The following is a 22,086-nucleotide window of genomic DNA, read 5'->3' on the forward strand; positions in this document are numbered from 1 at the left end:
TGCAAGAAAAGTAGGTTTGCTACTTACATGTTATGCTCTGTGAGCAAAGAGGACCATTTTTGTTATTCTTGCTTTTTTGAAAACCAATTATATACTCTTTACCTCAGGGATTCAAATTGAACTCCAAACTGAGTATTAAATGAAATGAATTTAATGATCTCAGTCCAGTTCCCAGGAGACAGCTAACCCATGTCATCAGGTTTGACAAGATACAATTTGGTACAATGAACAGTCTATTTAGATGCAAGTCAGGGTGGAGATAAAGCAACATGCATGTGATTCCTCTGCCTGAGCCATAGAGGGTGTTGTTGAGTTTCTCTAGCTGGTTGAGAGTTTATTTGGTTGTCTCCAGGTTCCACAGTGTGGGTGAAAGCTCTTTCTACTGCTCTACATCTCCTTGAGAACAAAGTTGCCTTTCCTGCCGCTTACTCTCCAGTGACAGGAGTAACCAGAAACAGAAGGGTAAGAGGAACATATGCTTTCAACCGAGAATGTTTAAGAAGAGGGACCATGACCAAAAGCAAAAGAGATAAGAAAAACCATCTTGGGCCCTGAAGATAACTCAGAGATTAAGAGCACTGGCTGCTCTTACAAAGGAACCAAGTTCTGTTCCCAGCACCCACATGGTGGCTAACAACTGTAGCTCCAGTTCCAGGGGGAATCTGATACCCTCTTCTGGCCTCCACAGGTATTGCACACATGGATGCACTTACATATATGTAAACAAAACACTCATAAACACACAGAGAAATAAATAAAAAGAAACTATCTTCAGTACAATTCAGTTTTATTTAACACACATATATACATAGGGATTTTCAACACAAATTAAGTGGAATCATTCATAAATGTCTTGGGAGGCAGACATTTTAATTCATTCACTATACACAGTGAGTTCAATCATTACAATATTTTCATACAGGTGTCACATCATGTCACCTTTTGCTTGTAAATTACCAGTGAAGCCACATATGTCTTTGCACTTACAAGGACAAAGTGTGAGTGTTATGCCAACAAAATCAATAAAACACTATAAGTGTATACTGGGATGACAATGCAAAGTTTACCTCAGTGCTGAGGAATTTAAGCTGGGATGATGTTAGGGACCCTGGATGTCAAAATAGTTAAGGAGAGCATTGTGTCAATGAGAATGTAAACTATACTTTAGCAGTTAGTCTTCTAGCATCAAGTTTTATTCTCACAGAGTTTTACAGTCCTTGCATTTTTCTGACTAAGCACACAGGGCACGGAAGGACTGGCCTGGACCACAATTAGAGATTGTAACATCATAGCTTTGTTCTCGATTTCTACGACAGGTACCATTTGTGCATGTGCGCTGGCCATCCCACCAGTCCCACGCCTCCTTCATAAAGGATGGAATATTCTGATTTAAAAATTTTCCAAGGTGTATATTTAGCTCATCATTCCAAATAGTTTAAGTCCCACTGAGGTTCATTTAGTAAACCTGTGCTGGGCAGAGGGCAGGCTCAGGAGCCTACTGGAAGAACAAAGTGCATTAGTTTACCTCACATTTCTCGATCTACACTGAACATAGCATGTTCATCAAACAAAGTCTACACTGTACAGTTCTTGGCTTCCTTCTTGGAAGCTACATAGGTAATCATTATAAATACCATGTACATGCAAGTGGCATAAATTCATTTTTGAAAGAACATCAACATCTAAATCCAAGGAATAGTACAGAGTTGCCATCAAGAAAAATAACATACATCAGTATGCAGAAGACATTCTGGGGATGTGAGCTTTCAATGTGTTCTTTAAGGAACTGTTAGAGTGAAGGAACAGACAGATATATATTTGTTCCTGGATCTTGATCCTACTTTTCTATATATTCTGTAAACTTTGACAATATATGTGTTTTAAGATTAAACATTTTTATTTTTGCTCCTCTGTAAATATCACATATTTTCTCTTAATTTAATTCCTTTTTTTATTCTTGCATTTAATAAACCTTGCCCAGCTCACCAATTAATCAACACCCAAACCAACCAACCAACCTGCACCCTCCAACTATATACAGAACAAAGTTTGTTAGGAACAACTCATACAAAATACTGCATTATGGATTTTTTTTCCATTAAGATAAGAACAATATAATTTAACATGAGAAGAAGCAAGTGATAAAGTTAAAGCTGTGTTGAAAGCTAGATGAACATTGTCACTGTAACGTCTATCCACACAGACCGAGAGCCCATACATCCCATGTACACTGGAAAATGTGCCCATATAGATTTCTAGGATGTTTACCTAAAAGAGACGCCTTCCTAGTTTTTCTTTAACTCATTGGTATTTGGAAGGCTGGCTCATAATTATCACTGGTTACCGACATATATCATACACTTGAGAATTGCACATTGTAAAGTTCCTGAAGAGGAGGAAGATCTTTCCTGAACAAAAGAATCTATAGCAACACACAGGAGAGCCTTCATTTTACATATATGCAACATACAGGAGAGCCTTCATTATATGTATATGCTATGCATTCAAACTTGGTTCTTTATCGCAAAGTCTCCTTAGAAGATCATTTATAGTGACTGTTTAATTATATTCGCTACATTGTGAGTAGGAATGATTTTTGTTTTAATCTACAAAATATACTAACATTTAAACAGGAAATGATCATTTTAGAAGGCCAGGTATCTGGAAAATTATTTTCTAAAAGGAAAAACGTATGATTTTAATATTTTCTCATTAATCTCATTAATAAGATTGGTGTTACTGAAGAAGTTAGTGGCTAAATCCTTGGAAACAGAATTAAGTAATTTCCTATCAATTACTAAAAGGAAAAAACCAATGTAAACACAGAATGGGTTTGGTAAACAACAGTATGTTTCAGGAAATCCAAAAGGAAGTCATTTCTATAATGAGGAGTCTGCCTTGACTGAGCATCCAGGTTGGCCTGGCCAAATGCAAGCTGCATTTCAGAGCCAGGCTTCAAGGGCTGGCAAAGCGGATCAGGGCTGGGAGTACAATCACAGCGGTTATTGATTTCGGGCTTCTATTGCACCAAGCAACAAGAACGTCCCTAGGAACAGCCAGCTCTCCCCTCCCATCTCTGGCAGGGAAAAACTACCTAATGACAGAATGGCCACATCTTGTTGAGTGGTGTGTGTGTGTGTGTGTGTGTGTGTGTGTGTGTTGATAGTGTGTGTGTCTGAATCGATAGGTGGCCTGTGCTGAGTCTGCCCCCAAGAAGCATGCACAAGTGACACAGACTTGGCCATGCTCCTGGATGGCACTGGGGAGGGCAGGTAGCAAGCAACAGCCCAGTGTGAGTGAAGACAGAGCAATATCGGCTTAGACAAGCTAGAGAACTAACAGGTAGTCAGTGCAGCAGACAGCAGTGTTAGACCATGAAGCGGTGCTCTTTCCCATCATGGGCCATGAGGATGACATTTCGATTGGAAGTCCAGATGAGGCGGGCCAGCCTAAGGGCATTGTGGGAGCCGGGGGATGCTGGCTGCACCGGGGGGACCTGGTAAGTCTTGATGCAGCGCAGCTGAGGTGCCGAGTTCAGCATGCCAATGCTTCCCAAGAGTGATGTGTTCATCTGGAGGGAAAAGGGACACGCACGTCACTTCAAGAACCCTTCCCTTCCCCACCACACACTTCAGCCCACTCTCCCTCCATAATGATTATTCACGCTCATCTCTGAGTTATTCTACCTTTGAAGGGCTCCTCAGAGTGGATTTCAAATTGTTCTGATACTGTTGCTGTAAACGCATAAATCTAGAGAAATTTTACTTTGTGAGTAGGACCTGACAGCAGAGAGTTCATTGATCTTGAGGAAGGGTGCTAAATTATGGCTGCTAATAAAACGGTTCAATTAGACAATATTTGGAAATGGTGGGTATTTAAAACTGCAGACCTTTGTATTCTTTGACAATAATGCTAACTGCATGCCCTGAAGGATGAGCCAGTGAAGACCAATTTTAGGGTTTATAATTAGTTCAGGAGAGTGAAACGCAGCCAAAATGTAGACACTGAAAGCTGACTGGGCCACACCAGAAGCTGGGTCCCTATTCCCACCACCAACACCTTCACTTCCACCTGCCTTTTCAAATGCTCTGGAAAAACACTCTGTTTATTTCTGCATATGTATGTGCCTGTATGTGTGCATGTTCACATATGTGTGGGCATGTGTGTGTAGGTCAGAGGTTCACATCAGGTGTCTTCACTTTCTACCTTACATACTTAGTCAGGGTCACTTGTTGAAGGTGGGGCTCACTGATTCAGTTAGTCTAGTTAGCCAGCTTGCCCTGGGGAGCCCGTCTCTGCCTTCTGAGTGCTGGATTACAGGTGGGCTACTATGCCCACTCAGCATAGACCATGGGTGCTGAGGATCCAAATTCAGTTAAGAGCTTTACCCACTGAGTCATCTCCTCAGCCTTCAGTTACGAACGAGAATGCGAATCAGATTCATCTCATGGCTCTGCTATCCTGCTAAGGAGAGTACACTCCTCACACTTTATTGGTAATGCCTTTTCATCACTTGGCCACTTTGTTTTCTGGCACTTTTAGATTTGATTAAAAATATGATTTTTAAAATCCATTCACAAAAATGAAAAGTAACATGGAAATTATGGCTCATAGACAACGTGTTTAGGTCAAATTGCTGAATATCAAATGGCAGTTGTCTGAGGGAACTGGTTTTGGAGCCAATGAGTCCGAAGGTTTCTTTAGTGCTAAATACTACTTCAATATGCATGATTTGTGCTACCATTAACCAAAAGGAAAGCATGCTGGAAATGGAGAAAGAAGCCTGTGAAATAATCTTTTTCTTTGCATTAATACTTCTTGTTCCTCTTGGGAGTAAGGCCTCTCAATCTCCATGGATCAGAGACTAGTGATGTGGGTGAAGCATGCCTATCAGGACCCAACTACACAAGTGGCTGATGCATGAAACCCCAGCAGATCTTCAGACATTTAAGATGTGTTACTGCTGATACCATGCTCTGCATTTGGATCAGTGAGAAATGCAGGCCATTCCTTTTCCAGCCCTTCTCAGCAGCAGGATGGTGTCAGAAGGCGTAAATCATGGCATCTCTAGCAGGGTGCGTGCAGGCTCCACTGACATTTTCACAATTTAAATCATCTTGAGTAATAACCCTTTTAAGATGACTAATGTTACTGATTTTCCTGCATTAATAATAGTGCCAAACACAACACAAGAGGTGAAAAAAAATCACTAGTGTACGAGGTCACATTTTAAAACCAAATGTATGGTTATTGTTAACTCTTTCTGCAAAGGTTAATTTAAAGTCAAGTAGTACCTACCTCACCTGTCATCCTTCCAAAGTCTCTTTCCTTGTTTCCTTCCCCATTTTTCCTCAAAAGATAAAAACCCATGCCTTGTTGCCTTATGGAGGGTCCCTACTGGCTTAAATGGATATAACAGTTGTGAACTTGATTTGCTAGTTCTCAGGTCGCAAAATGGAACCGTATATAATTTAGTCTTCTTACAGAACAGATCCTAGTGATCCAGAAAATTGTTGGTTAAAATTAACCGGCATCAACAGGCATGCTGTGCTTTAAAAAATCTAATTTCTCAGTTGATAAATAGGTACAAAGTATTTTTCATTCTTTATGGATTTTCTATGAAAATATGTATGAAGCTTGATTTCTGCTGGTGGCTCAAGATGCAAAAGGCATATAATATGCTTGGATACGTCCTTATTTTTATTCATTCCTTGAAATGTAGCCAGGCACAAGAAATGGATTGAGAGCTAAAGGGGGAGAGGAAGAGAATATCTTATAGAAATGCCATAGATGGGAAGGTTTTAGGAAAAAGTTATCATTATGTCTGGGTTCCCATCATAAGTTGAGTCATGCTCTGATCAATGCTTATGTCAAACAGCCTTCCTCCTCAGCACAGGGTGTGCCAAGTTCTCTAAGGTACACATTCTTACAGTCATTTAGAGTTGGGGAGATGAAGACCTGCATGTTCATTACAGTTCATGTTTCTGCAGACCATCCTTTCCCTACAACCTCTTCAAATGAGGAATGATCTGAGGTACCAAGGTGGGGATTAATTTTCCCAGTAAGCTCAGCTAAAGAACTCTGACTGAAACAATGAACCTTTCTGTTCATCAACATTATTTTTTTCTTGATTGATTACTCAGTAAAAACTATGCTAAAATAAAGGTAACTTAAAACCTTGGATGAGTGAAAACTACATAGAATTACAAGATTTGTAATACTGTCTTTTCCTTATTACAGAACACAAAACTATGAAAATTCAAATGATATTATAAAGAGAAAAAAATTCCCCCAAATCTTACTTCGTCATGATAATCACTATTAGCATTTTGGCAAACAACCTTCCAGACCTATATACAAATAAGTCCTGCATACACACGCGCACACACACACACACACACACACACACACAAACATACACATTACATCACACTCAATTGTGCTTGAGGAAAAGCAGAGTAGACCTAAAGAATTTTATATAAACAGGTTCATATTCGAAGGTAGTTTTGTGATCTGCTTTTTCATTCAACAAAATGCTATAGGAATCCTCATGCTAATGACTACAGATGTACGTCATTTTTTAAAAATTTCTGGGTAGTAACCTACTGTATGATGGAATAAATAAAAATAAATAAAACCAGTATCTATGTAATTTATTAACATTTTTAAAAGACAATATTTATTTGTTGGATGGTATTGGTAAAATCTGCATGAAAGAATTATGGATGTTTTTCATTACCAAACTCCCGTCACTTGAATACCAATAGATACACTGAAGTAAAATATTCAAATTGTGGGAATATGATGTGAGGTTGCCAGATGACACTATTTAATAGCTGACTATATAAACTGACTAAAATCCAGTGCTGGCTTTCCCTTTCTTTCAGAAATATGCTTCACAACACCAGTTTGATGATTATTTTCTGAACAGAGAAACACATACCAACATAATTCATCAAAACAGGAAATGTTTTAATGCTTTCCTCAAAGTAAGTAATGCTGCACACAAACCTTTTACTGAGTCTCACTTGAGTAATTATCCAACCAATATTTCTCATTAACCCTCATTTCTCAGCAAAGATTTTAATAGTTGATAGCTTTAGTAAGGCTCTGTATTAATAAGACTTCATTAAGTTTTCAAAATATATTATAGTACTCTTACTGGAATGATAAAAAAGTCTTCTCATACATCATTAGAACTAAACAGGCTGCATCCAAGTCAGTCGGGCAGCAGCAGATTCACCCGCTGCATTCTGGACTCTCTTTAATTCAAACAAAGCCCATTACATTTTTGGAAGCGGTTTCATTATATTTTCTTGATCAAGCAAGAATGATCTGTTTTTGTGCTTTCTGTTTAATTTGAAGATTGGGTGGGACATTACTTAAACATCCAAGGAGTGGGCTGTATCTTCAGTTCTGGTACTGATTTGGAGGGAGGAAAGGCCTAGGAGTTGCTAAATCTCTGAGGCAGGCAGATGATACCAGACATCTTTACAGCAGGGGAGCTTGTGGACTAAGGGGGTGCTCTGCCTGCCCTGTGAGCATAGAGCCACATGCACAGACATGCAGGTTCACATGTACTTAACAAACCCAGACAGGACAGAGGGCTTGCAAAGAGGAACTGGAAGAGGAAAAGAGGTCTCAAAAATACCATCTAATGAATGATCTTGGCCTCTAAAATAGCCACAATTCTACTCATGTACTGGGTAGAGACTTGGATAGGAAGAAAAGAATTTTCAAGGAAAGGATGAACAAGCATCCAAACAGAACCTTAAAAGATGTAGACAATAAGAATTTTTTATTACTTAAAAATTCAAGAAAATACTGAAAACTGTCAAATTTGGTTCATTTCAGAGGTACCCTTTTATGAAATAAGTTACATTTCCTTAGTCAAACAAAAGTACTGAGAACAAGAAAGAGGGAGGGTGAGAGTGAGAGCGAGAACAAGAGCGAGAGAGAGACTGAGTTGGTTTGTTTATTCCAAAAAAGAAAGCATGGGGGAAAGCTAAGTTCCTTGAGAGCAGAGCCCCGTGATGCTGATACGAAGTCAGGGCCAGAAGCCAGCATGCACCTCGACACACTGGCAATGCTGAATGTGCAGAGCTTTGCATAGGCCCCTCCAAGACTCCAGAAGGAGAATTTACATGAAAGTACAGGTGGCATAACTTTACAGAGACTACTGTGCTAGACATGAGTAGCAAAAACACATACACAGGTAAGCTCTTGAGAGGACCAGTGTTGTGAGTTTAGTCTGTGGGCATCTAATGGAGTCATGGGGGCATAGCAGCAGAAAATTCCAGTCCCACGGTTACTCGGAGTGAAAAATGAAGACTGGGTAAGATCTCTGATGGGTGGAATTTAATATGAGCTAATTAAAGTGTTGCAGACATACTCTGGAAAAAAGAGTGAGAAAGTCTGGAAAGTTAAATTAGATAAAAAGTAGAAAAACTCTCCGACAGATTTGGAAGTTGTCACATTTTAATAGCATGTTGTTAATTAAGCCATTTATTGTATCCGTTTTACATTTTATTAGATATTGATTTGGTTTTTAAACCATTAAATTGTGCTGAAGCCTTGCTTAAACTTTTACTTTTACTTTTTCACTTTTAAAGCAAAATGCCAATCTATGAAGTGCATTTGCATCCTAGGAAAATTAAACTGTCAACAAAGTTTTGAATGAATTCTTTGGGAGGGGAGTCTCTAATATTTAATAGTTTTCTAACAGGCTTAAAAGAACAAAGCAATTTAAAAAGAAGAGGAAATGGTGGGTGATCAAGTGCTATTCTAGTTTGGCTTCACTTTTACTCTGATAAACACCATAACCAAAAGCAATTTGGGGAGGAAAGGGCTTATCTTAGCATACTGGTTATAATCCATCATCAAGGAAGCCACACGTTGGGAGCAAGAACTGAAGCAGAGACCACAGAAGAATGCTGCTCACTGGCTTGCTTCCAGACTCACGTTCCTTCTGCTACCTTTCTTGTACAGCCCAGGGTGCCTGCATAGGGATAGTACCTCCCACAGTGGGCTGAGCCTTTCTACATTAATTAGCAATAAGGTTGAAGAGATGGTTCAGGAGTTAAGAGCACTGGCTACTCTTGTAGAGGAGTTCAATTCCCAGCACCCATATGGTGGCTAACAGCCATCCATAACTCCAGTTCCAAGGGATACGATGCTCTCTTTTGACCTCTGCAGGCATTGTATGACATGGGTGCACTTATATACATGCAGGCAATACACTCATACACATAAAATAAAAATAACAAATAAAATATATTTTTTAAAACTATCTCACAGACATGCCCATAGGCCAAACTGATGGAGGAAATTCCTCAATTCAGGTTCCCTCTTCACAGGCGTATCAAGATGACAACAAAACTAGGGCAAATGCTTAGTATTAAACAGTCTACTGTAATACTGGAGTGATGGCTCAGCAGTTAAGGACACTGACTGTTCTTGCAGAAGACCCAGGTTTGAATCCCAGAACCGACATGGCAGCTAACAACTGTCTGTAACTCCAGTCCCAGAGGATCTGACAGCCTCTTCTGACCTCCATGGGCATTCCATGACATGGGGTGCACTTACCTACATGCAGGCAATACACACATACACATAAAATAAAAATAATAAATAAATTTAAAAAAATCAGTGACAAAACTGGTATTTAGTTTAATCAAAATTAAATATATATACATAATATATATTCATATGAAATGCCAGTTAAAAATATTCAAGTTTTTAAAATGTCTTGAGTAGTTAGGAAATTAAGAACAGTATGTAAGCACTAGGCCTGGTGGTACAGGCCTGTAATCCCAACACCTGAGAGGTGGAGGTAGGAGGGCCTTGAGTTTAAGACTAGTCTGGGCTACATAAGGAGTCTATCAAAAAACCAGCAAATGAATATCAAAACCAACCAAACAACCCCCCCCAACAAAAACATCATATAAACAATGACAGCAAAAAAGAGATAATAGAGACATACATAAAATACTAGGAAAATGCTTATTTCCCGTGTCCTATTGGAGTAGATCCCAGGACCTTATTAAAAATGCCTTGTGTGTAAACTCATGGCTTGAGCATGGCTTCCCCTGGGTTCCTTTCCAGACAGTCTTCACACATCCCTTCCCTTGCTCACTGCACACTTGCTGCCTGTGTTCTTCCTTAGCCTCACTCACGGCTCTGCCCCAGAGTCTCTTGCTCAGAAAGTCTTCCCACTATCGTAGTCTCAGGTTCTCTGTATTGACTGATTGTTTATCTGTGGTTCCTTCTGAGTGAAGCTCTGGAAAAGCAGGCACCCTCTCTCTGCCAGATTGCTAATTGTATTCTCAGCATCCTGTGGGCTAGCATGGAGCACACAATTGTCAATCAATAAACATTTGACATTTGTGGAAAGAAGGAAGGAAGGGAATGAAGGAAGACTGGCAGGAAGGCTCAAGAGGAAGACCTTCCCACCGAAGCACATCATGCAATATATATTTAAGATGCTGCAAACATCTACTCTTACCTGCCAGAAAGAAATATGGCTGTCAGTGTTTGAGTAGGTGGCAAGATATCGCCCATCGGGAGCAAAGGACACTGCAGTGATTGGTCCTTTGTGTCCATGGATTGTCTGAAATAAACATCATAGGTTATTAGTGACATGTATTCCACAGAACTCTTACAAGTACCCACATGAACATATTCAGTGTTGAACAGGTAATGCCATAGATACTGGATACTGTAACTCTTATTTATTATTTTTATTTTAGGTGTATGAGTGTATTGCCTGCATATATGTAAGTGTATCTGTGTCATGCAATGCCTGTGGAGGCCAAAAGAAGGGGTCAGAGCCCCCTAGAACTGGAGTTATGGATGGTTGTTAGCCGCCATGTGAGTGCTAGGAATTGAACTCTTCTTCAAGAGCAGTCAGTGCTCTTAACTGCTGAGCTAACTCTCCAGCCCCTACTGTTAACATTTTTGTTTATAAAATAAGTTTATAAAAATAAACAAATGTGGGGCTGGAGAGACAACTCAATGGTTAAAAGCAGTTGCTGTTCTTGCCAAGGACCAGAATTCAGTTCCCAGCATACACATGGATGCTCACAACCACCTGTAACTCCAGTTCCAGAGGATTTGACATCCTCTTCTGGCTTTTGTGGGCTCCCGCACATATCTGGTACACATAAATTCATGCAGACACACACATATACACATAAAAATAATAAATAAATCTTTTAAAAAATTTAAAAGTGGCAACAATCTTTCACTATCTAAGGACATTACTCTTGTTCCAAGGAGTGGGTCAATCTTGTAGTTGAGGAGACAGTGTAAGCCCAAAGAGAAAACACATATTAATGGGTAAATCAGAGTTTTAATTAATTTATGTTCATTAGAAAGAAGAATTTTGTAATTAATTAGAAAGGCAAGAAACCAACCACTGAAATTACCTAAGAATCTTGCTTATCTGAAATGAAAACCAATCAAACCTGTATCGTAATCTCCCTGTTCTGGAACGCATTAAAGACTAATTTCAACTCCTTAATAATCATATATTTTTCATGTTTTATGCTTGATTTTCCACGAGTAACACTGTGTTTAACTTCATACAGCTGCAATTAGTAAACATACACACATGTATGCATTGGATGTTTGGGCACATACAAATCAAACACTATTAAAAACATGTTAACATGGATAGTCTTGAACCTTTGCCAATAGCTGTCATTGATTTAACCATGAATAATAAAAAGGAAGTTGTATTTTAGACCAGGTCTTTGATAAAAAGTCCCTGCTAATAAAACAATCCACTCTTCTGATGATATTAATAATTACAGAAAGCACTGCATACTAATAAAATTAGCATAATATTCTGTTAATTTCCTCATATTCAACTGTTAAAAACTGTATCTCTACCATAAATATCCAGTCTCCTTCCATTATCTTGAAAGAAATGAGGAAATGTTTGAAATTTTTGAAGAGCTGTAAAATGTGTCTCAGTGGGCAGCAGGCTACTTATGTGATTCAGCCCATACATGCTGTAAATTTTGGTAAGAATTTTTACATATTTCATATCTGAAAACTCAAGTGAGAAAGGCGTGGGAGGACAGGGAGTCAGGAGATGAACATGTTTCTTAGTTCCCTTTGCTATCTTCTTTCCTGCCATTTGATTTGATGTTCTAGGCACTCAAAGAAAGAATGCTATTCTGGTAACACAGACCTGAGCTTCAGGCAGCAGAGGGCATGGAGCCGAGTCAGACTGTCTGGGTTTGCATTCGGCTCTCTACTTATTCACTGGGGAACCAGGGGTCACATTATTTAACCTCAGAGTATCAACATCTATAATATAGGAATTATGGTGATGACTGTATGTGTGTCAAAGAGCTTTGTGAAAATTTGCGATAATACACACATGTACATCTGCACCATCATAGGACATAATAAAAACTCAGTAAATTACATAACTCAATTACTTACACTATTTAATGATTGCCCCAGCCCTCAAAAAAGGCCAGAACAGAGAACAGAACCATTTACCCCCAAATCAGTTTCACTTGGCATCCTAGGTTGCTTAGAAACAGACTTCAGACTGTGCCACTCTATTAAATCAACATGCATGGGAGCTGTCCATGGTGCTGGTCGCAAACTGCTAAATTAAGCAATGGCTTCTGAATAGCTAGTGAAGGAAATGAGTGTAAATGAACATTATCTATGCTAGGATGAAAATTATTCTAGGCAGGGGAAAATGTTCTCAACCAATGGGAAAACCAGGCTACTGAGACCTTCTAGATCAGTTTAATGAACCCACTTGGAAAGCATTTTTTTTTTCTTTTTTCTTTTGTGGTCTTTTTTGAGACAGGGTCTCCCTGTGTAGCCCTAGCTGGCCTGTAACTCGCTGAGGAGACCAAGCTAGCCTTGATTTCAGATATCCACCTTCCTCTGCCTCCTGAGTGCTGGTATTAAAGGTGTGTACCACCACGCCTGGCTCGAATTTTCTTTTTTAAAAATCAGTTCTGCAAAAAATTCTGTTTTCTACTGAGCCAATTTGAATTTCTTCTTTGGTTAGTTGATTAGGAAGGCCTTGCTTTATAAGGGAGGTTGTAAATTGAAGGCATGCTTGAATTTATTAATTATTATTATTATTATTATTATTATTTAACAGACCATATGGTATTATTATTATTTCAGTGCTGGAGATTGAATCCAGGCCTTCATACATTCTAGGCAAGTGCTCTACCACTGAACTATATCCCCAGCCCTGGGTCATACATTAAATACATGTATGTTTGGCCTGCAAAAAAATGTTTAAAAAGTTTTATGCCTACATTTCTAATTTATCATATCTCATATAATGTTCAGATTCTACCCTCTTCTGAACTGCTGGAGGTTGGGCCTTGCTCACACATGGCTACTTCATCCTGGACACTTGCTCTTCACCAGTTCAGGACTGACACAAGTGCAGATCTGTGGGTCAGGTGGGTTGGCTTACATATGGAATGTTATCTTTCTATTGCAAATATCTGATTTAAAATAGTTTCTCCCATGGGTCCCTAGTATCCATTTAAACCATAAATTGACTAAAAGGTTTTCTAAGGAGAGCTGGCCTTTCTAGAAACCTCAATGTCCAGCACTGAATGGAGGCAGAGCTAGCTCCTTCTAGATAGTGACCCACTACATTTCCACACAAAAAGCAAGGCCTGCCCCTTTCAGATTAGCATCCTGCCTCAATAAGCAACTAGAATGTTTCCCAGAGAATGTAACAGTGAGTGAATGCTACGTGATCCACTCACAGGATGAGGTAGTACACCTTCCTATGAGGCTGCTGCCCTGTTAGAAGCAGAAAACTGGACACCAGGCCCATACCTGCTTCTTCAGGTGTCCCTGACTATATTTACCCCACATTTTCACCTTCTAAAGGAGGCTTGTGTTCAGAGCATTCACATGAAGAATACCTCAGTGTTGGAAGGAAACATGGCTACTTGGTAGCTACCATCTCTAACATATCCGGTGAAGTTCACCCTGGCTTTCTTTTAAACCAGGAAAAGAACTAGACACATTCATTGCTTTCTTTTTAATCATGTAATAGTCGTTACATAATCGAGCAGTGCTTGCTTTACTGCCAGGAAGCTGAGAACTAAATTTATGCTCGGTCTGTGTCTAGTAATAAATATTGCCTACACATTTGCTCATCTTTTTTCTGTTCCCATCTGTATGGTTGAGGTCCACAGTGAGTTTGAATCTGTAAATTTCTTCAAAGTCCATTTTGGATAAAGTAGGGTTTATCCTGTAGATCAGATGAAAAGACATGAACATGCACACACATACACACAAACACATATGCACATGATAAAATACTGCTGGGTGCCCCATGGAGCTGCCCAATGAGGGAGCACTGGCTGCAGTTGACAGATCTCTTGTGTCATAAAGTATGACTAGGGGCAGGCCAGGACGCTCTGTATTCAAAAGTTTTGCACACCTGGTGAATTGATTAGCATCTTAGCCTGAGAGCTACTTCCATCCTTTCTGTAATAGAAATGCTGCCATTGCCTTTTATGTAGACTGAACTTGAAGATCTGTACAGCCAGCACCTGAACTGACTTCAACCTTAGCTCTGGTACTAGATACTCAGCTGCAGGGGATCTCAGTGAACTTGTAATTGTCTTGTGAGGTAGGAAACCCAGGGTTTCAGATGCTAAACCCCCAAACAACAGGTGTCAAAAAGGTGGTTTGGATACCATATCTTATATTTTTAGTCAAAGGTACTGCTGTCTTGAAAAGATGAGATATAAAGAAATTAATGTAATTCAGGAAGTGGTATGAACAATAAGAAAAATTATCCCAGGCAGGAGACAGTGCTGGATTGCTAAGCACTCCATTTTTGCCTAATGAAAGAAAAGGATCTAAGAGGCAGGGTTAATAATAAGCAGTTCTTTACATTGTGTCTAGTGATAACTACTATACACCCACTTTCCTTATTCAGGTTCTGTCTCACCTGTGTGGCTGAGATCCAATTATAGACCAAGTTTGAATTTGTAAAATTTATTCATTATTTTTGGTCTTTTTGAGTCAGGGTTTCCCTGTAGCCCCACCTGGCCTCAATCTCGCAGAGATCTGCCTCTGTCTCTGTCTCCCAAGTGCTGGGACTAAAGGTGTGTGCACCACAGCAGCTTATTTCTATTTTTTAAGCAGACAATTCCAATGAGGTCTGCAAAGAAATAAATGAGCCTTACTGTACAGAGAGGGGACCTGAGATGGGGATTCTATAGTGTTTTGGCTAGCATCAACAGAAGCCTATTAGGAAGATTCTCTCTTTTTTTTTCTTCATATTTTATTTATTATTTTTATTTTATGTGTATGTGTGTATTGCCTTTGTGTAGGTAAGTGCACCCATGTTGTGCAATGCCCATGGAGGACAGAAGAGGCTGTCGGATCCCCTGGAACTGGAGCTACGGACAGTTGTTAGCTGCCATGTGGGTGCTGGGATTCGAACCCAAGTTTTCTGCAAGAACAGCCAATGTTCTTAACCGCTGAGCCATCTCTCCCCAGAAGATTCCCTTGAAAACAGCTCTTCACATGGCCAGTCTCTTCCCAGAGTTCCGGATACTCAGTTTCAAACAAGTTCAAGACTTGGATGCAAGACAGGGCACTATCACACCTACTTTAGAGGCTGAACAAGAGTAAAGAGAGTATTTTATACTTACTCATATGCCTCATCACTCTTTTTAAGGAAAAGTGAGGAAACAACCTAACCAAATAAAACACTTTGTTACTTTTAATGTACATTATGAAGTAAAGATTTACAAAGCAGGTAGATTTTTTCCATGATAAATATCAAATTTAAAAGATTTATACAGAATTGACCCATGTATTTATTTGCAAAATAATATGAAAAAATAAAAAACAAAAGAACGTGGCCTGAGAGTCATAGCACTGGGCTCTTGGGGCTGAGGGGAAGTGGATAGCTTGGCTGTGGCCTTCTTGGGAGCAGCATGGCTGAATTTGCAGCAATCAGGCAGGAGTAATTTGAGTGCCACTGAAAAGTCTGTTGAGCTAGAGGCATGTACCCAGTGAACTGCACACATCCTCTCTATACCTTCACCAGTGCCACTGTCCCAGGCCATGCTCCACAGAGAGCACGCAGGACAAACATGGGCCTCTGTTTTTGTGAGGTACAAAGATGGCAGATGCCCGAAGTTAGGATGTACCTGAATGAAGTGTCCACTGGTATATGGAGCAAGAGATAAACTGATGATGGCCATAATATTTAAGGAATGTCCTGGAAGTAAGCATGGAGGTTTGGAAAGAAAAGACCTACGAATATGGACACTTTCTTGGTGCTGATTGCACTTAATGATACCCAAGGCCAAGTGCAGGTCAGGGTGTGCTTATGTCTGCTCTCCAGGTCTGGCCACCCCATTTGGTATCTCTTACATATTTGTATTCATAGCAGCTGAGACAGAAAGAGGCAGGGAAGAAGGGAGGGCCTGCCTTGCTGACATCCTAACACAGCTATCCACAAATTCCAGAAGGGCTGGCAGGGAGTAACTGCTCACAGCAGGGAAAAGATGCATGGATCTGAATGACAGCTGTTTGTTAGGCAAGGAAAAGGCCCATCCAAACAGAGCTGTTTCAGATGAGTTCAAAAGTTAAGAATTAATATATTCAAGAGAAAAAGTTCCCCTTTCTTTTCTCCCAAGTAACCAATTTATAGAACTTTTAGCACATAAAGTTTGTCGGTTCAAGGAGACAAATGATAGGTCCAGCAAATAATGAGGCAGATAATAACACCATTAACCATAGATAATCTCATTTGTGCAGCTTACAAGGCTCAGGGGAACTAAGCCTGCTCAGGACAATTGGGGCAGGGACTCTTAGGACCCCACCTTGTTGTCAAGAACACCCGAAGGTCACCCGTTCTTTTCTTCTGCATGTGGACAGCGATGCTTTAAGGCAGCCAGACACATGGAAATCTGTTCTGTTTTCAAGTATCTCAAGAGAAGATTCCAAAGGCTCCCTGGAGGACTGTTTTCAATGTTTAACAATGTGTACTGTCAGGAAATTTTTCCTGACATCAAATCTAAATCCAAAACTATGGTTCTAGCATGCTTCCTTTTCTTCTCTGTGGAGATGGAGACCAGTCTGTCGTGATCTCAGTGGCATGGCTTTTTATAGACTTGAGGACTGTTGCAAGCCATTTACCCCACCTTTTTTTTTTTTTTTTTTTTTTAGTTTTTATTTTCAGGATTTAGAAAAACATTCCTAACACCATAACCTTTCCTTCCAAGTCTCATTTTCCATTGAAAAACAATTTTAGGGGCTAAGGAGATGGTTCAGTTGGTACAGCGCTTGCTAGCTCAAGCATGAGGACCTGAGTTCAATCTCTAGCACCCAAGCAAAGACCAAGTATTTGCATTATCTGTAACACCACCCCCCGCCAAAGGCTGGAGATGTGGAGACAGGAAGATCTCCTGTGGTCTACTGGCCAGCCAGTGTAGCCGAATCAGCAAGCTCCAGCTCAATGAGAGACCCTGTCTCAAAATGAGGTGGAGAAACCATTGAGAAAGATACCTGACCTCTGATTTACACACACACACACACACACACACACACACACACACACACACACACGAATCCACCTCCTCACACAATATCCACATAGATATATACACAAAATACAACAAAGACAACTAAAAAACAAGGCAATCAAATAAAAATAACTTTGTTGGCTTCTCCTTAAATTCTCTCCAAATTTTCTTTTATATTTGTTTTAAAAATGTTTTATTATTTTTATTTTATGTGTATGAGTGAACGGCCTGCAAGCATGTGAGTACACCTGTATTGTGTAATGTCCATGGAGGTCAGAAGAGGGTGTTTTTTCCCCTGGAACTGGAGTTACAGACACTTGTTAGCCACCATGTGGGTGCTGGGATTCGAACCTGGGTCCTCTGCAAGAACAGTTAGTGCTCTTAACCACTGAGCCATCTCTCCAGCCCCTTGTTCACTATGTAGACCAGGCTGGCCTCTCTTACAGATCAGCCTGCCTGTGCCCCCCTGACTGCTGTGATTAAAAGCATGCACCACCACTCCAGGTTCTCTTCAAATTTTCTAATCATGCCATCTGAGAGCTGGATGGTATCTTAAAGTCACTTTACTCAACTACATCTCAAAATGTGGAATTACAAGGCATACTAAGTGCTGGAAGAAACTGGATGTCATTACAGTTTCTCATGGCACTATGCAGGCACAGCAGCTCTGTGCTACTTCATCAGAAAATGACCATCATGCCTGAGAATTAGCATTGGAACGTGCTGGGATTCCTTGAGAAGGAGAAGCTGGTGGAGCTGCTGGCACACAGATGCTTGACAAAGTGCTTCTGGGTACCTGTAGGGGCTTGGGATAGCCAAGCCCTGGACAGACAGCACCTCATTGTTCAGAAGCTGAGCAACAGATCATTAGGCCCTGGACCACATTCTCTGCTACTGCACTTCTCAAGTGACATTCACTCCAAACACTGCATGTGCTGTGCTTACTGTCATAAAGCAGGAACTTCCATGTACTTTGTGATCCTTTGCTATTCCATTCTGTCTACATCTTTAAATTGCCAATAATTCATATGTACATCACATCACCTGAGTGTTTACTAGCTTCTGTCTTATTGTCATTACTGACAAACATGCATTTTGCAATTAATACTTCAAAACAAAGGGTCACCTACAAAATAGCTTCTGTCATCCTTTGAAATTTAAACTTGTATGCTAAAAAGTATATATACACACATATACATATATATATATATACATATGCATCAGTGTGCTTGCGCTGTAGGGAATTAAAAAAAAAAAACTAGTAGTCAGACTTCTGTTGTTCTTACTATACACCAGATGCTGTTCTCAGCACTTGTACACAAACTTCTTAGTGCTCAGGTGGCAATGGAAAAGATGACTATCTCTGTGAAACTGAGACACAGAGAGGAGGAATAGCTTGTTTTGATTAGAACCCAGGCAGTCTCGCTCTAGAGTCTTCTGCCTGACAGAATATCAGGTCACATCGTCAATCTCCTAACTTAGTTTTCCTGTGACTGTCATTATGAACATTGCACAGTGTAAGTGATTTCAGAGATTTTGAGTGAGGTGTGACAGGGCCTCGGGCTGGGCACAGCCTTAGCCCAGGTAGCTGCAGAAGATTCGTAAAACGTTTTATTCCATGTATCCATGCATCCATCCTTCCATGTAATCAATCATCTATCTATTGTGTGTGCTTGTATGTGGAGATCAGAGGACAACTTATAAGAGTTGGTTCTCTCCTCATACCATGTAGGACTCAGGGACTAAGCTCAGGTCATCGGGCCTGGCAACAAGCACCTTTATCCTCTCAGCCACCTTGCCAGCTCCTGCAGTAGGTTCTTGAGAGCAAGAGGTTGTGGTGAAGAGAGGCCTGGAGGAGGGGATTATCTTTTCCCTTTTGCTGGATGGATGACAATTAGCAGGCCCCACCCATGCAGGCCCTACGAAATCCCAGGTGAACTCACAAAACTATTAAGTTCTCAAGTACAGGTGCCATAAGGGGGTTTATATACCTAGGGAAGACCCTGGTTTGGGTCTAACCTCCTTTGCATCTGGATTTGGCCTGGCACACTGTACACTCCTACTCTGCCATCCTGTAAGGAGAGGTGGAATAACAGTGCTGCCTGGCCCAGATGAAGCCCAGTCTAGAGGGAGCTCAGGTCCTCCACTGTCTTAACAGGCATTTAAACCTCTGAACACAGAGAAGTCCTGACTTCTTCACTGGAGAGGATGGAGGAAGTTGCTGGGCTGGCTCCCAGACACCTCAGCTCACAGGGGATGGTAGCTCCACCACTCTCATCAGCAGCCAGTTTTTATAGTCTTTAGCGCCTGAAGGTTTTCACTGTTCCATTAGCTTGTCTATCCCCCTGCAGGCACCAGAGTAAGCAGTTCTTAAGAGAAGAATGATTACAGAATTAGGAGCCTGCCTCTTTCTCACTAGGGACACAAACTGTCATGCAAAATGAAGGTAGGTGGTAAACACAAGCCTGCAACTCTAGTCTTGAAGGGAGCCCAGCTTTCCTCAGTGCCTCTCTGCTCTCCCGTGTCTAGGCACAGAAGCAGATACTGTCCTCTGGCTGTTTTATAATAGTTTTGAACAGAGATTTGAGGCTTGGAAATGGGCTGCTTATCTATATAATTTCTTTTCTGATGGAAGGCTGGGCTGATGTCTTTTTTATTCATATTATGCCAATTCTGTGGAATATGCGTCAACGTGCTATGGCATCTTCCAACCATCTAATTGAAAAGAATATACATTTGGGAAGAAAGACAAGTGGATTTGGTATCATGTTAACATCTCAATATAAAATAGAGCTAAGGATAAATATAATAAAGTGAGTTCCTTAAGTCTTATTATAAGATAGAATGCCCCAAGCAAATGCACTCTGTTCCTTTGAAAAAAAAGCTGTGGCACTTTATCCATTTGCAGTTACTAAAAGTGATTTATACGTCATTTGGGGATAAACTAACTGACATTGATGAATTAAATAGTGTTTCAATATCTACATATTGATAATCCTTATGACATAAGCAATAGCCTTTTGCATTTTTTCTGTGGGGGATAATATTCCACTTCTGCTTAGGACCAACACAAGTGTTCATCTTTGTGCCTTTGTAATTAAGGCTTCACTAATCACTTCAGATATTTTTCTACAACAATGAGGCTTATATTTTTATTAAAACTGATAATAAATTATTAAAACTAATTTTAAAAGGAAAGTTTATGATTGAGTACTTAGAGAACACGCATTTGTCATTAAGTTATTTACTAGTCTTCCAATATCAGGACAGCAATCTCTGTAAAATTATGCACTGGTTTCAGTTGTCCTTTCTACGTAAGGAAAAAGCTGTCCGGAGCAAATTAGAAATGTTCTCAGCTATAGCTAAGCCCTTGTCCTCATTTCCTTGCTGTGGTAATCAGGAGCTGAGCACACACACACACAGATGTCGCCTCTTGCTTTATTAAATATTCTCAGAGTAACTACAAAATAAATGATGTCTTTTCTTTAAAATGATCCATTTTATAGAACCATACTTTGAGAATTAGGTTTCGTACAAATCCCAACTATTATAAATTTCAAAATTTAACATGATTTTTTGGCTGCGGTGATTACCTGTATTGTGAGACTCTTAAATGCAGTAATGATAAAAGAAAATAAATCTGAATGATTAAACAAAATATTTTTATAAAAATAAAAATGTATATCATATAATTCAACATTTTAAAATTATAGAATCATATTTAAAGACTATTCATGAATACTCAAATATTGATGCTAGTGTAATTTAGATAAATGTGGCTCAGTTTTAAATAAAAGGACAGTGATTTGGAGAGAGGGGCAGCCATTGCCTTCAGTGTATGCCCAACAGTGAGCCCAGCAGGCTTGAACGGATAGCCCCAAACCTGTGGCCACAATGACTGCCATGATTAAAATCAGAGGGTCACAAAACAAAACAAAAAGGCATGGAGGTGGGAAAGGGAGGTGTGGGAAGGAGGGGAGAGCAGGAGTGGGAGTAGGTAAGAGAGAGTGGGGGGAGTATAAATAGAATGCACTATATATATGTCTGTATGAAATTATCAAAGAACAAAGTTAATAACAAATAGAAAAGAGGATAGTGAATAATATCACTATTCACAATGCTGGTAAGACATAGTATGAAAAGCTTATTATAAAGTAACTTTCTTATGACTAAAAAGACAGGGAAATTTACTCTTTGTATTTGGGCAGATCCAAAAGCTAATTATTTTTTAAGATAATTTTAAAAGTTAGCATGTCAAGTAATGGGTTTTATTATGGCATTGTCATATACATATGTGTCATTGTACTTTGTTTCAATGCTTATTCCTCCCCCTTCATGCTCCACTTTCAGCTGGTCTCCACCCCCCGTGCTCCCCTCTGCTTTCCTAGTACATGTATCCCATTTCTCTCTTTCCCTTACTTAAGATCTCTTCCTCCCTTCTCATGATCCCCTCTCTACTTTCATGACCTACCTACCTACCTACCTACCTACCCACACACACACACACACACACACACACACACAC

General features: G+C 39.9%; 1 protein-coding gene across 3 annotated transcripts in view; it reads right to left on the reverse strand.

Moving 5' to 3' along the window:
• Positions 1-770: 770 nt before the first annotated feature.
• The window catches only part of Wdr7 (WD repeat domain 7), a 359,330-nt gene continuing 338,014 nt past the window's right edge, over positions 771-22,086 (reverse strand). For all 3 annotated transcript variants that reach the window (XM_008855378.2, XM_008855377.2, XM_008855376.2), the window contains 2 exons: positions 10,505-10,609; positions 771-3,571 (listed from right to left, as the gene is read on the reverse strand). In XM_008855378.2, coding sequence (XP_008853600.1) covers positions 3,368-3,571; positions 10,505-10,609 — 309 coding nt within the window. In that variant the 3' untranslated portion in view covers positions 771-3,367. The remainder of the gene's footprint in view (positions 3,572-10,504; positions 10,610-22,086) is intronic.

Source organism: Nannospalax galili, unplaced genomic scaffold (assembly GCF_000622305.1).
Source record: "Nannospalax galili isolate Female #2095 unplaced genomic scaffold, S.galili_v1.0 scaffold567, whole genome shotgun sequence".
Lineage (NCBI taxonomy): Eukaryota > Metazoa > Chordata > Mammalia > Rodentia > Spalacidae > Nannospalax > Nannospalax galili.